General features: G+C 45.4%; 1 protein-coding gene across 2 annotated transcripts in view; it reads left to right on the top strand.

Moving 5' to 3' along the window:
• Window positions 1-14,809, top strand: part of OC90 (otoconin 90) — a 443,355-nt gene extending 428,546 nt beyond the window's left edge. For both annotated transcript variants that reach the window (XM_069220767.1, XM_069220766.1), the window contains one exon: window positions 14,242-14,809. In XM_069220767.1, the coding sequence (XP_069076868.1) occupies window positions 14,242-14,546 (305 nt within the window). In that variant the 3' untranslated portion in view covers window positions 14,547-14,809. The remainder of the gene's footprint in view (window positions 1-14,241) is intronic.
• The last annotated feature ends 889 nt before the right edge of the window (window positions 14,810-15,698 follow it).

Here is a 15,698-nt window from a genome sequence, read left to right as displayed (position 1 = left end):
AGTGAAAATCGCGACGGGTGCAACTGCACCCGTCGCACCCCTGTTGCAGGGCCTTTCCCGCTGGGCCGGCGGGTGCTCTTTTGGCGGTCGCCCGCCGGCCCAGCGGGAAAGTCGAAATGGCCCCGCGGTCTTTCGACGGGGGAAGTTTGGCAGGCACCAACTGCCGCCCGCCAAACTCAGAATGACCCCCTAAATCTAGAAACTATGGGGGGCCATTTCGACTTTCCCGCTGGGCCGGCGGGCGACCGCCAAAAGAGCGCCCGCCGGCCCAGCGGGAAAGGCCCTGCAACATTGAAGCCGGCTCCGAATGGAGCCGGCGGTGTTGCAGGGGTGCGACGGGTGCAGTTGCACCCGTCGCGATTTTCACTGTTTGCAAACCAGACAGTGAAAATCCTGCTGGGGGGCCCCTGCACTGCCCATACCAGTGGCATGGGCAGTGCAGGGGCCCCACGACACTCGTTCCCGCCATCCTGTTTCTGGCGGTGAAAACCCCCAGAAACAGGCTGGCGGGAAGGGGGTCGGAATCCCCATGGCGGCGCTGCAGGATTCTCCCAGCCAGGGGAAATCCGGCGGAAAACCGCCGGACCCGGCTGGGTGACCGCGGCAATACTAAAGGAAGCACCGCCAGCCTGTTGGTGGTGCTTCCGTGGTCGTCGACCCTGGCGGTCGATGACCGCCAGGGTCAGAATGACCCCCTATGTCTGTCTCCATATACCTAACATTCCAAGAATACTATGGGTTATGCATAGAAAAGATACACGCTTTGCCCTGAGAAATTGGAAATATTCATAGCTCCCCAGGAAATCAGGGAAAACTGAAAAATAGTGGGCAAAGGATTTTCTACAATGACTTAACATGAAGAGGATTGAATTATCTGTACCTCGATAAGGATATATTTGACAAGCTTTAGCGGGAATAAGCTTCGGTCTCATCTAGTATATACTTCTGGATGTCATTAATTATATGCACAATAACTTCCAGAGAGTTGAACTTCTTTGGAGGCACATTTTCTTTTTCCCTGTGACAAGGCACCAATGCAAAATAAAATGTTCCTTTTCATTTCTGCATGCTTTACTTGCCTGGGGCAAAGAAGTATAATGTTCCTGTATGCAAAATTTAGAAGCTGTGTCCCTTCATTGTGTCTTTTATTACCTAGTTCTATTGTTTCGCTTTTTTGTGGGTGTGTTTTTTATCTCAGCCATGAAGTTTTGGGACTTTCAGTTGTGTGTTTTGAAGTCAGGAAAGGATCCTGCAGTCCCGTTTACAAAAGCTTTGCTGTGACTTACTCTTGTAGCACTCCTGGATTACTCAGTGTCAGAAGTTAGGTTATTAATTTGGTAAGGGTAAAACCTTTACCAACTCAATAAACCCATCTGGTTAAATCTCAAACCAAGCCTCAGGGTAACTCTGTTCAGTCCCTGTGGCACAAGCAGCAGGCAGTTCCTCAGATAAATGTATGTTAAATTCAAGCACTAGCCACAATAACAACGCAATTTCAAGCCACCTTAGAAAAATGGATCAAAATTGAATGAGCATGAAAGACACAAAATTAATTAAAATCAATAATTGGAGGTATGGAAAGTTTGAAGACAAAAGGCACCAAATAACACAACCTGCTTTCTCAGTGGAGTCAGATAATAATTAAAACCGTGGTATCTTCCAGATTCATGAATCATAATTTCTATTGGGTACTAACTATAGTAGATCTTTACAGAATTTCTTCTTTGGCTTTCAGAAAGGAGGAAACACGAGTAGCTATTATAAGTGCAGCACCTGCAGTGACAGTGAGGCACGCAGTACCCCAGCTGTGGCTGTCTTTTACCAAGCAGCCAGTGGCCCATTGTCCCTGCCTGTATAAGGGTCTGTGGTGCCTTTGCTATTCCACTTGAGGGAAGGAGTATACACCAACTGATTACGAAAACCTGGACTCCCAGTCGAGTACAATACAAGGACATAGAGGGGCACTGGATGTGCATTCAAGTTCACACAAACTAAGAAGACTGATCCGGACAGCAGGACCAGTGTTGCTTCTTCCTTTGTATTCGGACAGGACTCTGGGCTGAACCTCTACTGCAGCCAGAAAGTAGACATGAATGAAAATGCTATGGTGTCTCTGAGGCCCAACACAGAACTAAGCTCGAGGGACAGACACCAATATACCCTTTCCATAAGTGAAACCATCACCACTGTGCATTACAAGAAATATACCCTCCCAGAAGGCACAATCACACAATGCACAAATATGTGACATGCCACTCAGGCATGCAGCATGCGCAGGAAGTGAAGGACTGCGGTTATGTGGTACTGGGCATGTGTTTTTTAGGGGTATATAGATCTTCTGTCTACCAGAGGTACAGGTAATTATGTATGTGCATCAAAATTCCAACAACCGTAAGTCTCACTGCTGCCTGCTTCAAGGGTGCAGTGGTTTCCCTCTATTATGGGCTTCACTACACTTTGTGTGCACCATCCGAATAGCAGACTCAATGTATTCACAGATTGCCAAGTTTACTGATGGAAAAAACACAAGGCAGACCAGAACAAATCAACAGGGGCAGCATGATACAGCACCCATTGCCATGCAAGGATTTGTGACACTGCTTATCCATAAAAGTTACCCATCAGTAAGTGCTCTAAATTGATGGAAAAATTGATCAAACTAACTATAGCCAGACTGAGCTGTGAAGAGTTCAGTGGACTTAATTTGTTGAAGGCCTCACAGTTGGTTAATTATAAGCACTGCCATATTTTAGGTGATGCCTTCAATTACTCTCCCCTCACTGAATTCAATGTTTGTTTTAATGGAACAATAATAACAACAACAATAATTATTATTATTATTAATGTTGTTGATGCTTTGATCGTAACAATAATAATAATAGGTTTTAAATAACAAATACAACTACAGTTTTTGAGTGTTAGAAGTGTTGTTAAACAACAGTGTTACTAATACTCATTTAAATCGTGTTCGGTTTATCATACACAGAAAGCTAATAGGTTAACTCAAAGGATACCGCACGCCGCCCTACACCATTCTTCAAAAATCATTGATCTAGTGGGTACAAAACAAAATATGTTATCCACCTAATTGGTGCAGGCACACAAATGCTATTCACAGGCTGATTACAGACGAGGCGCCTCAAACACTTTGACTGTTAGTGTTGATGCCTCAAGAAGACCCTACTGGTGTCTACAGCTTGGTTTCATCTAAGGAAAGTCCAGACCTCAGGACAATACGTCTTTTTGATGATGTACAGCCTTTCTAAAATAGGAGGTCGGATGTGCACCCCCTGCAAGAGGTAGTGTTATCTCTGTTGTGCACCACATGATTTAGAACTTACGTATACCTTAGTACAGGAATTCTATGATTTACTTGTGCTTATCTGAAACCAGATGATCTCAACCAAACTGTATCTATTGTATATACTTTGAGGTGTAGCATTTAGTCTTGTGATGTACAAAAAAACAAACGTACAATTATGGCAAAAGACCATAATGAGAATACTGACAACTCAGATCTGGAACATACAAGATGATGGAACACTAACTGAACACACGCCTTGCCCACATTATGTGATACTTGTGGGTAGTGGAACCCAGATCCTTAAGAGAGTTCACTCTACAGCACAATAATGCAGATAATTACACACCAATGATGACTAAAAACAAATTAACTGTGCCACCAATAGGAGTACCTGAGCAATGTAGGAATCAACTTGCAAACTACATATATATCTGTAATAATAATCCATGAGTGGGCAGCTGTTAGAAATTGGTTCTTTAAATGGCAGCAGTTTCCATCTTGTCCAAGTAGGGACCACAATCCTAGTCAGGGTAAGTCAGCTACACATCCTAAATTAACCTGTGTTCAGCCTCTGGTAGCTTTGCACAGAGCAGTCAGGCTTAACCTACGAGGAAATGTGTAAAGTATTTGTGCAACGTACTTAAAGTACAGTAACTCAATGAAAACACCACAAAAGACTCAATACAGGTGTACAAAAAGTAGTTTATGATTTTATGAATAAAACAAGATCAAAATGACAAAAACTCAAAAAGTAGATCCTGAGATATGCAATTTTAAAGATTAGGTGAAAATAGTGCATAGAAGCGAAATGTACCCACTGTGGTTATCTGGTTGGCTGGGCCAGGACAAAGGTACAAGTTCAGGCTGCCCATGATGGAGCACAGGCTGGATACAGGGACCCACTTGGGTCCTCTGAACCTTAATCCTAGTGCGCGGTCTGCACACCGTTGCTTTGTAAGACTTCTCGTCATCTGGTGTCGGTTCCGAGAAGCTGTGTGGTAAGGCTTTGTCAGTCTTGGCGTCACATAGTGTTGATCAGGGGAGCTGTGCAGCAAGGCTTTGCCGAGCTTGGCGTCACTTCGTGTCGATCCCAGGGAGCTGTGCTGCAAGGCTTTGCAGAGTTTTGCACCACTGTGTGTTGGTTTTAATGGGCTAGCAGTTCCACAGTGAGGCTTTGTGGGGCATTGTGTCACCCGGCGTCAATTCCAGTGAAGCAGGCAGCTGTACAGCGCAGCTTTGCAGGGCTTTGCGTTGCTTTGTGGCAGTTCCAATGAAAAACCCCATAAGGCAGAATGCCTTAGGCCCACTTCCAAGGGTCTAGGACTGGGGTAGCACCACTTGGCAGGGTAGACTCACCAATAGCAGTGTACAGGTGCTGTGGCAGGTAGATTGCAGGCAGTCTTTGATGTCCCTGAGACTCTAGAAGAACAGGGGGTGAGCCAGCAAGCCCGTGGGGATACTCTGGTTCAGCAGGATAGGTCCAGTCTTTGTCCTAAGCAGGGCAGATTTCAGCAGGCAAGTTCAGCAATGCAGAGAAGAAGTTCCTTGGGACAGTCATTCCAGGCAGAGTGGCAATCCTTACAGCACAGCAGTCTTTAACCCCTTCGCTGTCAGGCCTTTTCCCCCTCCTGTGCCAGGCCTTTTTTTGCCTATATGGAATAGTTCTCGCTTAGGCCCTCATAACTTTTTGTCCACATAAGCTACCCACGCCAAATTTGCGTCCTTTTTTTACCAACATCCTAGGGATTCTAGAGGTACCCAGACTTTGTGGGTTCCCCTGCAGGAGGCCAAGAAATTAGCCAAAATACAGTGAAAATTTTGTTTTTCTAAAGAAAATATGGGAAAAAAGGGCTGCAGAAGAAGGCTTGTGTTTTTTTCCCTGAAAATGGCATCAACAAAGGGTTTGCGGTGATAAAATCACCAGCTTCCCAGCTTTCAGGAACAGGCAGGCTTGAATCAGAAAACCCAATTTTTCAACACAATTTGGGTATTTTACTGGGACATACCACATTTAAAAAAAAAATTGTGCTTTCAGCCTCCTTCCAGTCAGTGACAGAAATGGGTGTGAAACCAATGCTGGATCCCAGAAACTTAAACATTTCTGAAAGACAAAATTCTGAATTCAGCAATGGGTAATTTGTGTAGATCCTACAAGGGTTTCCTGCAGAAAATAACAACTGAAATAAAGAAATATTGAAATTGAGGTGAAAAAAACAGCCATTTTCTCTACATTTTACTCTGTAACTTTTTCCTGCAATGTCAGATTTTTGAAAGCAATATACTGTTACATCCGCTGGACTTTTCTGGTTGCGGGATATATAGGGCTTGTAGGTTCATCAAGAACCCTAAGCACCCAGAGCCAATAAATGAGCTGCACCTTGCAGTGGGTTTTCATTCTATACCGGGTACACAGCAATTCACTTGCTGAAATATAAAGAGTCAAAAATAGGTATCAAGAAAACCTTTGTATTTCCAAAATGGCCACAAGATAAGGTGTTAAGAAGCAGTGGTTATTTGCACTTCTCTGAATTCTGGGGTGCCCATACTAGCATGTGAATTACAGGGCATTTCTCAAATAGACGTCTTTTTTACACACTGTCTTATATTTGGAAGGAAAAAATGTAGAGAAAGACAAGGGGCAATAACACTTGTTTTGCTATTCTATGTTCCCCCAAGTCTCCAGATAAAAATGGTACCTCACTTGTGTGGGTAGGCATAGTGCCCGCGACAGGAAATGCTCCAAAACACAATGTGGACACATCACATTTTTCCACAGAAAACAGAGGTGTGTTTTGCAAAGTGCCTACCTGTGGATTTTGGCCTCTAGCTCAGCCGGCACCTAGGGAAACCTACCAAACCTGTGCATTTTTTAAAACTAAAGACCTAGGGGAATCCAGGAGGGGGTAACTTGAGGGGCTCTCACCAGGTTCTGTTACCCAGAATCTTTTGCAAACCTCAAAATGTGGCTAAAAAAAACACTTTTTCCTCACATTTCGGTGACAGAGTTCTGGAATCTGAGAGGAGCCACAAATTTCCTTCCACACATCGCTCCCCCAAGTCTCCCAATAAAAATGATACCTCACTTGTGTGGGTGGCCCAGGTGCCTGCAACAGATTAAGGCCAAAAACGTGTAGAGATAGAGGGGATAGCACAGCGAGTTGATAAGGACATATTCTTCTTTTATACATTCTTGGGCTGACTCTGCTTTGGGGACCCACACAAGTGAGGTGTCATTTTACTTGGGAGACTGAGGGGAACGCTGGGGAGTAGGAATTTTGTGCTGAAGCGGGGAACCTACTAAGAAAAGGCAGGAAAATATGATTTTTTTAGCAAATGTTGAGGTTTGCAGAGGAGTCTGGGTAAGAAAATGTTGGGGGATCCATGCAAGCCACACCTCCCTGGACTCCTTGGGGTGTCTAGTTTTAACAAATGTCAGGGTTTGGTAGGTTTCCCTAGATGAAGGCTGCACCCACGACCAAAAACATAGGTGCCCCCTCCCCCCCAAACACAGGTAGTTTTGCAATATATCATTTTGATGTGTCCACGTACATCCGTGATGTGCCAAACACTAAAACTGTGAAAAGAAACGCACTTAGGTTATGTGAAAAAGACCCCTCACCCACCAATCAAGTTGGTGGCATGCTTCATCATCAGGGTCCCATCTGAGACACCTAGTGTGTAACAAGTGTGCTGCGACGCCTGATTACAGCAGAGCAGGTTTTGTCATTTGTACCACACATACTGATTGGATTTGTCACGAGGGTGAGTGATGGTTCAGTAGATAAAATTTTATTAACAAGAGATTTCACAAAAGTTAAATGCAATGTTAATAACTGAAAGGCCAAAAAACGGAACCAATGACTCACAGCTCGTGAGCTGTAAAGCCGCGTCAAGGCACCAACAGTTTTACAGTCCATTCACACACCTTTCATACATGACATGCACAAGACCATTCACACCGCCAGCCACGGGCCCAGCACATTACAACACTCGCATCGACAGACAGAGCCACTCAAGGGGACATCACTTACATACGCCCACATACCTGATACAGCAGTCACACTAGCTGATGGGAGTGTGTGGACTTACGTTTGGCTGGCTCTGCCAGCGAAGCGCCAGCCCACGCACACCGCCAGCCAAGCACCACCCCACGCACACTGCCAGCCAAGCACCACCCCAAGCACACCGCCAGCCAAGCACCACCCCACACACACCGCCAGCCAAGCACCACCCCACGCACACTGCCAGCGAAGCCCCACCCCAAGCACACCACCAGCCAAGCACCACCCCAAGCACACCGCCAGCCAAGCGCCACCCCAAGCACACCGCCAGCCAAGCGCCACCCCAAGCACACCGCCAGCCAAGCGCCACCCCACGCACACTGCCGGCCAAGCGCCACCCCACACACACCGCCATCACTTTTTTTCCCGTTTATAAACATCAAAGAAACCACTAACTAATTATAAAACAAGTACAAAACTACAAACACAACAGCTCTAACTAAATACATGACAGTAATGCCAACCGCGAAACTGAACATACGAAAATATAAAATAGGCAGTTTATACTCACAGTATTTCCTCAAAAGTTTTCTTGGTGTGGTAATTTCTGAAACAGGCGGGCACACATAGCCCAGGCTTTGAAGGGCAATCAGGGCAGTACATCCGGCTCTCCCTCCAGATACCTCTTCGGGCACATACTCTACATTTCTTAGTGGGTAAGTCTTTCTTGGAATTGGGAGCAATGTGATCTGGAAAGTGGCGATCTTTCAATCTAGCCACATCCTCCACCACTGCTACTCTAGGAACTCTTGCCTGTTCCACCACAATAAGGCTCTCTATCACCGACTCCTGAAATTTAACAAATGTCATCCTTGATTCAGGTGAATAATCCTTGAACACAATAAAGGCATTAAAAGTTGCCAGATGAAATAAATGTAGGGCCAACTTTTTATACCACACGTAAGACTTATGCAGAGCAGTGGAAGGTTCCAACCTCTAATCTACTCTATCAACACCCCCATGTGCCTATTGTAGTCCAAAATGCATGCAGGTTTGCACGCTTCCGCAACCTGGCCCCAAACAGTCACAGGGGAAGTACTCTCATCATGGATGGTAGATAGCATGTACACATCCCTCCTGTCTGAAAATTTCAGAGCTAGCAGCTCATTATTCCGCAAGGCACTGCACTGTCCCCTCTCAAGTTTTTTACAGACAAGCTCCCTTGGATAGCCTTTCCGGTTAGAACGGATTGTGCCACAAGCAACAGTGTCCACTCTTAACAACTCCTTGAACAACTGGACTCCAGTGTAGAAATTATCTACTTACAAATGGTGACCTTTGTTAAACAGTCATCTACCAAGTTCCCACACAATTTTTTCGATAACTCCAAAAGAGGCCGAACAACCAGGAGGGTCAATACTGGAATCCCTACCAGTGTAGACCCGGAAATTATACACGTATCCTGTACTGCTTTCTGACAGCATATACAATTTAATCCCATACCGTGCCCTCTTATTAGGAATGTACTGCTTAAAAACTAAACGCCCCTTGAAAAGGACCAAAGACTCGTCCACACTTATCTCTTTGCCTGGAACATAGACCTCTGAAAACCGATCTACAAAATGATCAAGGACAGGCCTAATCTTAAAAAGACGGTCAGAATCAGGGTGATCTTGTGGCAAGGCTAAAGCATTGTCTATAAAATGCAGCATACGAAGAAGAAACAAATAGCGATTATGAGTCATAGTTGCAGGAAATCTAGCCATTGCCATCAAGGGACTAGTAGACCAATAAGAAGCCAATGACGGCTTCCTTATCAACGCCATCAAAAAAGTCAAACCTAAAAACTTTTTCATCTCTTCAAGATATGTGGGAACCCACTGAGTAGCTCTAGACTGATGCCTAAATCGGGCAGCGTTGTCCCTCAAATATTGCTCTGCGTACACATTAGTCTGCTCCACAATCTCTTCCAAAAATACATTGTCCATAAACAAGTGAAAGAAATTGACAGGCAAAAAGTTTTCCGTATTGACTCTACACCCTGGGAGACCAGTAAATGCAGGTAACTGTGGCTGCTCCATGTTTGGGGTAATCCAGGTGTCAGGTCTTCTAATGGGAAACCCTTCAGCCCCAGGCTGCTGCACTCTTGGCACATCAATGTCCTCCTCTAAAACAGGCCCTTCATCTGCACTAAGAGTGGCTTCCTCATCAGAAGAATCCTCTCGGATAGAAAACTCACTGCTGGAATCTCTCACTTCCTCCTCTGCCTCATAGGCAGAGTCAGTCTCGTAATCATGATCTGAAGACGACTCAAAAAGCATGCCAACAACCTGCTGAGCGGTCACTCTGCGGCTAGCCATGATCCTCACTAACAAATGGATTGCCAACAACCACCAGCACTAAAATAAGTAATAAACAAAGTGTAGCTTTATCACAAAGAGTTATGTACTAAAAAACTATACCACTCACTTGCCTGAAAAAGCTACTCACCAGCAACTACTCTGCACAGACATAGCAATCACCAATGATATCCCACTAAAAAGAAAAAAGCAAATTAGTCATATGACAATACAAATATCATTGTGCCCAAATCTAAGGACAATTTCACATACAATACTACATTTAGTACACCACCTACAAACATGTCATTCATGCATGTCAACAATACTCTTTTGGAGTACATTGCTTTCACTTACCTAAAACATGCAACTGTGCAAACTGCAGGACAACTATTGCCAAAACTGCAAGGATCTACAGCAAAGGAAGCAAAAGCTTTGAACTAGTACAAAAAGAAGAAATAAACTGTTATAATCACAAATACAAATACTTCACCAGTTGACAAATACCCGCCACCAAGCACTTAGAAACTGTCCCTGGTGCCTAAGTGGCTTCTGCCCCCCTTGGGGCAGATGGGCCTAAAGAAAATAGGCTGATCTGCCCCCAAGGGGGGCAGAAATGGCCAACAGCTCTGTACCCTTGGCAAAGGGGGCACCCCAGCACAAAACAAAATAAAGGGGAAAAAAAAATCCCTGGCATATTGGTGGTTTCTGCCCTCCTTGGGGGCAGATGGGCCTAAAAAAAAATAGGTCCACCTGCCCCCAATGGGGGGCAGAAATAGCCAATACAAATTTTCCCCCCTTTGGGGGGGCAACCCTTGCCCAAGGGGTGCCCCCAAACATACAAAACACACACACAATCCCTGGTGCCAAGTGGCTTTCGACCCCCCCAGGGGCAGCGACCCTTGCCTGAGGGGCGGCTGCCCAAAAACATTAGGTAAACATAATCCCTGGTGGTCTAGTGGTTTTTGACCCCCCTTGGGGACAGATAGGCTGGAAAAACGGCCGATCTGCCCCCGGGGGGCTGAAAAAGGATTACTTATGCCCCCAAGGGGAGCGACCCTTGCTCAAGGGGTCGCTCCCCAAAAAATCCTAGTGCAAACTAAATCCCTGGTGTCTAGTGGGGATTTGAACCCCTCCCCCCCCCGGGGGCAGAGCGGGCGAGAAAATGGCCGATCTGCTCCCGGGAGGGGCCGAAATATGAAAAAAAATAGCCCCCCATGGGAGCGAGCCTTGCCCAAGGGGTCGCTCCCAAAAATTATCAGCCAAAGAATCCCTGGTGTCTAGTGGGGATTCGGCCCCCCTGGGAGCAGATCGGCCGAGGGGGGGGTCAGGGTGGAAGGGATTCCCCTTCCATCCACGACCGGGGGTGTGGGTGGGGAGCTAGCGCTCCCCCCGTGAGCCGGGTGCAGGATGAGGTGATCTCATCCAAGGGAACCAGTGCCTTGGACGAGATCACCTCGTCCAGGGCACACAACCGGTTAATCTAGTAGAGTTCTTCCCAAGTCTAGTAGTGATATGATTTCAGGGGGTCAGTACTTGTGTCCAAAGGTGCCTATGACGTGGGGGACAACTTCAAAGGATCTCTCTGAAGTGCACAGGTCCCACTTTCAGCCCAGCCCTGGCTCCAGACTATCAGAAGGGAGTAATCAGCCCTTTGTGTGGGGCCCAGCCACAGTCCTTTGAATTGTAAGTGTGAGCCTTTCCCATCCTCCCTGACTAGAAAGACCCATCAGTATGCAGATGCATGTAGATGCAGTTGAGTATCTGGAGGGAATTTACAAATGTAGCTGTCACCCAGCCCTGACCAGACATGTATTGGGGACAGGCTCTCAGGCACAAAGAGCAGTAAGAGCAGAGAAATGCCCATTTTCAAAAGTTGCATTTCTAAATTAGTAATAATAAATCTGACTTTACTGGTAAAGAGAATTTATTACCATTCCAATCATATGAAACATGATGCAGATACTGCTTTCTGAATATGGCATTACAGCTTAAAACTTTATTAAGGAATTTACAATGCTGGCCAATGAGAGGAGCAGGCCTCACAGTAATGAAACAAGCATTTGCAATGCAACGGGTCTCGCGTTTGCTCATGTTAGAGCTGATAGCGTTGTAAACTCCTAACCCGACTTTTCACCTATCGGCAAAAGTGCATTTATGTACCTAACCCGAAAAAGTGCAATTAACTGTGTAAAGCGCTCGACTTCTGCCAAGCGAAATTGCGCTAGGAAAATAGAGAAAAAGTATTCCACGAGCCGGACAGAAAACAGCGAGCCTCGCATGTTTTCTGTACTTGGTCGATGCGTTCGAGGAGGGCTAGCCACCGGAAAAGGCATGACGTATGCATGCCTTCGACTAATGAAAGCAAGCAGATTTTAATAGGCAAGCCCACGAACCAATGAAAAACACTGACGTGACGTCAACAGGGCTCCGAGCCCTTCTCTAATACCTAAAGCGTCTCGCTGCGATACGCATGCGCGAGCGCATGCGACGCAGGCTCGAACCTAAAAAGACTTTGTGAGTTTTTCACCACCAGAAGATGTTAAACCTAAAAGTACATGTCCTGCCTTTTACTTTCATGGTACTCTGCCCTATGGACTACATAGGGCCTACCTTATGGGTGACTTATATGTAAGAAAAGGGAAGTTTAACCCTTGGAAATAGGTTTTAAATGCCAGGCCAAAGTGGCAGGGAGATTGCACGCACAGGCTCTGCAGTGGCAGGCCTGAGACATGGTTTCAGGGCTACTTAAGAGGGTGGCACAATCAGTGCTGCAGGCCCGGTAGTAGCATTTAATTTACAGACCCTGGGTATAGAGGATACTACTTTACAAGGGACTTAGAAGTAAATTAAATATCCCAATAGTGAATACACCAATGTTACCATGTTTAGGGGAGAGGCACATGCACTTTAGCACTGATTAGCAGTGGTAAAGTGCTAGAGTCCTAAAGGTAAAAAAGGCCAGAAAAAGAGGAGGAGGAAAGCAAGAAGTTGACAGTAACCCTGCAGAAAGGGCCAGGTTCAACAGCAGCAGGTAGCTCAACAAAGCCCCTCATTCCAAGTGGAACTTTACGAGTCAGACATTCTGGGAAGGTTCACCATCTGTACTGGAAAATACGAGCAACGACCAATGGCTTAGTGGGACCAAATTAACTGCTGAAGAACATGTTTTATAACAGTGAAAAACAAGGGGAAATAAAACATAGTCAATTACATTATGCTGAACAAAACCAGATGTTTTTTAACTAGTACAGTATCATTGATACACTAGAAGGATTCTTCACACACATTTTGGGCTATCCAGAGAGGTTTATGAAAGTGAGTAGATGCAAATTAATGAAATCTTATGACTTCAGTTTTGGAGTATACTAAAGGCGTCATCATAAGGACCCCAGTATTTGGTTACTTTATAAAGCTTCAGGTAAATATGGATTTTAAAGTATTCAGCATTTCCTTGGTGAGGCATTACTTCTCCATTTCAAATGCTGGACTTCAGAATGCGGGATAATGTGGTAATACCACTTTTATTTTAATGTACCCATGTAGGTTTTGGTACTTGCAAAGCACAAACTTAGCTGGCTAACAACAATGAACTGTTTAGGGGGCAATCCAAATTGGCCTAGATGGGGGAGGGGTCAGAGGGAGGAGGTATACATTGTGGAAAGGATGAGAACTCTGCCTAGCTGAGATAGTGTTCCTTGACAAGGAGAGTTTTCAGCTTCTTCCTGAATTGTAGGGGGGTTGCTGCTGTTCTGATATTGGAGGGAATGTTGTTACAGATCCAGGGGACTTAGGCCAAAAAGGCTTGTTCCTTCTTCCTGCAGTTTCTATTGTCTCATCTGTCGATGTTGGAGCCCTTTATCTGTCTTTGACTTTGAGAAATTATAACTTATTTAGCTAGGTAGACAAGGATCTTGGTGGATAGTGCTTTGTAAGTGATGCAGCTGATGATGAAGAGGCGAGCCGTGTAGACTGCGTAGCGCACGGGCGATGTGGTTGGATTTAAGAGACCCCATATGAGCCTTCCTCTCTGAAGGATGCCTTTCAGGGGAGTGCGGATGGCCTCTGGGATGCTGACAATCAGGGTGCTGTCGCCATCTAAGCAGAAGATGACTAGGGCTTGAACTGTTGTTGAATGTGAACTTGAACTGTGGCGCAAATCTTTGAAAATTCTCTTTTCACCCAAGTACACATTCCGCCACATATGATGCAGAGCAAAAATGCATTGCACCCAAACTGGGATCGCCAGCCCTATTGGAATTAGGTCTAAAGATATACATTGTGGAGCACTGTTCCTTTTTATTGAATTATGATGCTCCTGCAGGGTTGGGCCAACACCTGACCTGTTGTCATCACCATTTGTGAACACGAGGGTGGAGAACCATATTCCTTCATTTTGATAACACCCTGGCTATGGCAAGGTTGATAGATGCGACACAATTCCGAATGGATCTCGAGCCCAGAAATACACTGTAAATGCAGCCATTTTTTCACCACGAGTAACCATTTAAAATGCACTGATGAAGTAGCTTATTTCCAGTTTAAATTGAAAAATTATTGCACTGCTGTAACCACTTCTCATACGTACTTTTCATAGGTATGGCCACAAGTATTTGCGACAGGCTAATGTGTTCCTGTAACAAAGCAGCTGCCGAATGTATGGCCGAAGCGCCCATCAATGAGACACTGAGGTCGTTAAACAGGCGCCATTGCCGAGAGGGGCGGGTGATATGCAGGCACGGAGTGGTGCAGGAGCGGCCCTCGGGCGACGTCGGTGCAGATACCATGAGCTCGAGCTCTGAAGAGAGCAGCGAGGAGCCGAGCCCCGTGAGGGACGTCAGGCGGCCGGGCGAGGCACCCCTGCGTGCGCGGCAACCACAGCTGCGCGCGCGCGGAAAGTAAACACGCAGTGCTTTGAGACAAGTGTAATTAGCAGTGACTGGAAATACATTTTAAATGCCTTCATAGTTCATTTATTCTATAAATGCCTTAATCATTTATATTCAAAAAATCTATCTGAAAAATGTTGTGGTTTATTTGACATTATACAAAGTTTTATGTGGATTCCTAGAAATCCAGTTACTTTCATTGTCCAGCATTGTTCTGTTAAAAATACTAAAACCAACTGCTTTATGTACAAGTAGAGTATTAAAGAATTTTGTAAACTAACACGCATTCATAGACAGCGTCACAGTGTGTGTCCTTCTGTCATGGGATAGACCTGAAAGCATGATGAACGAATGCAGGAAAAGCAGCGCAGTGACAGGGATATGGCGGTCTCTGAAGTATAGTGCTTAATTTGTGCTTGTTGATTCCGGTGCTGAGCACCGGCACTTGTTTTTGAGGACCGGCGCTTAGTCTTCTGCCTCAAGCATTTGCTGCGAGCAAAAGACACATATGGGAAAGACGGAGGAAGACAAAAACGAAAAGGCGCCACAATGGGAGGAAGCAGAAAGCTGCATGGGTGAGTTTAAGGGGCAGGGAGTGGCTTTAAATGGATTGAAGAGGCCCAAGATGGCTTCAGGACTACGTTGCCTCAGTATTCTGTGCTCTCACATTTAAATACAGCAGCCCCGTGCTTCAGAGGAGGTCTTTGGGCACCGGCGTGTTGTTATTTACAAATTAAGCACTGCTGAAGTCTGCCCAGATTCAGACCTCCAAGTATGGCAACTGGAATTTAATCTAGAAGTAATGAAATGCTGGTCAGAATGGACAGAGTGAAAGTAACTGGTACGCTTTAGTAGTCAATATTAAGATCACTGAAAGCAAGCTGCGGAGTCAATAAAATAAGAATTTGTTAATAAAAGAAAACACAAACATGTCTGGGTTCTTGTGCCTAGTACAGTATGTAGTGGAAATGACACATAGGCCCATATTGATACTTTTTTAGCGTCGCATTGGCGTCATTTTTTTACGCAAAAGTGGCGCAAACTTACAAAATGTGGCATCAAAAAAAGTATAAATATGGGCCATAATTCAAACCCCATAACATTTACATTAGTAAGCAGGCAGCTAGAAAGACGTGGTATCAGTTCTCAATTATTGTGCGTTTTC

The sequence above is a fragment of the Pleurodeles waltl genome, chromosome 2_2 (genome assembly GCF_031143425.1).
Source record: "Pleurodeles waltl isolate 20211129_DDA chromosome 2_2, aPleWal1.hap1.20221129, whole genome shotgun sequence".
NCBI classification, from domain to species: Eukaryota; Metazoa; Chordata; class Amphibia; order Caudata; family Salamandridae; genus Pleurodeles; species Pleurodeles waltl.
This window is presented reverse-complemented; position numbering and strand designations above follow the sequence as displayed.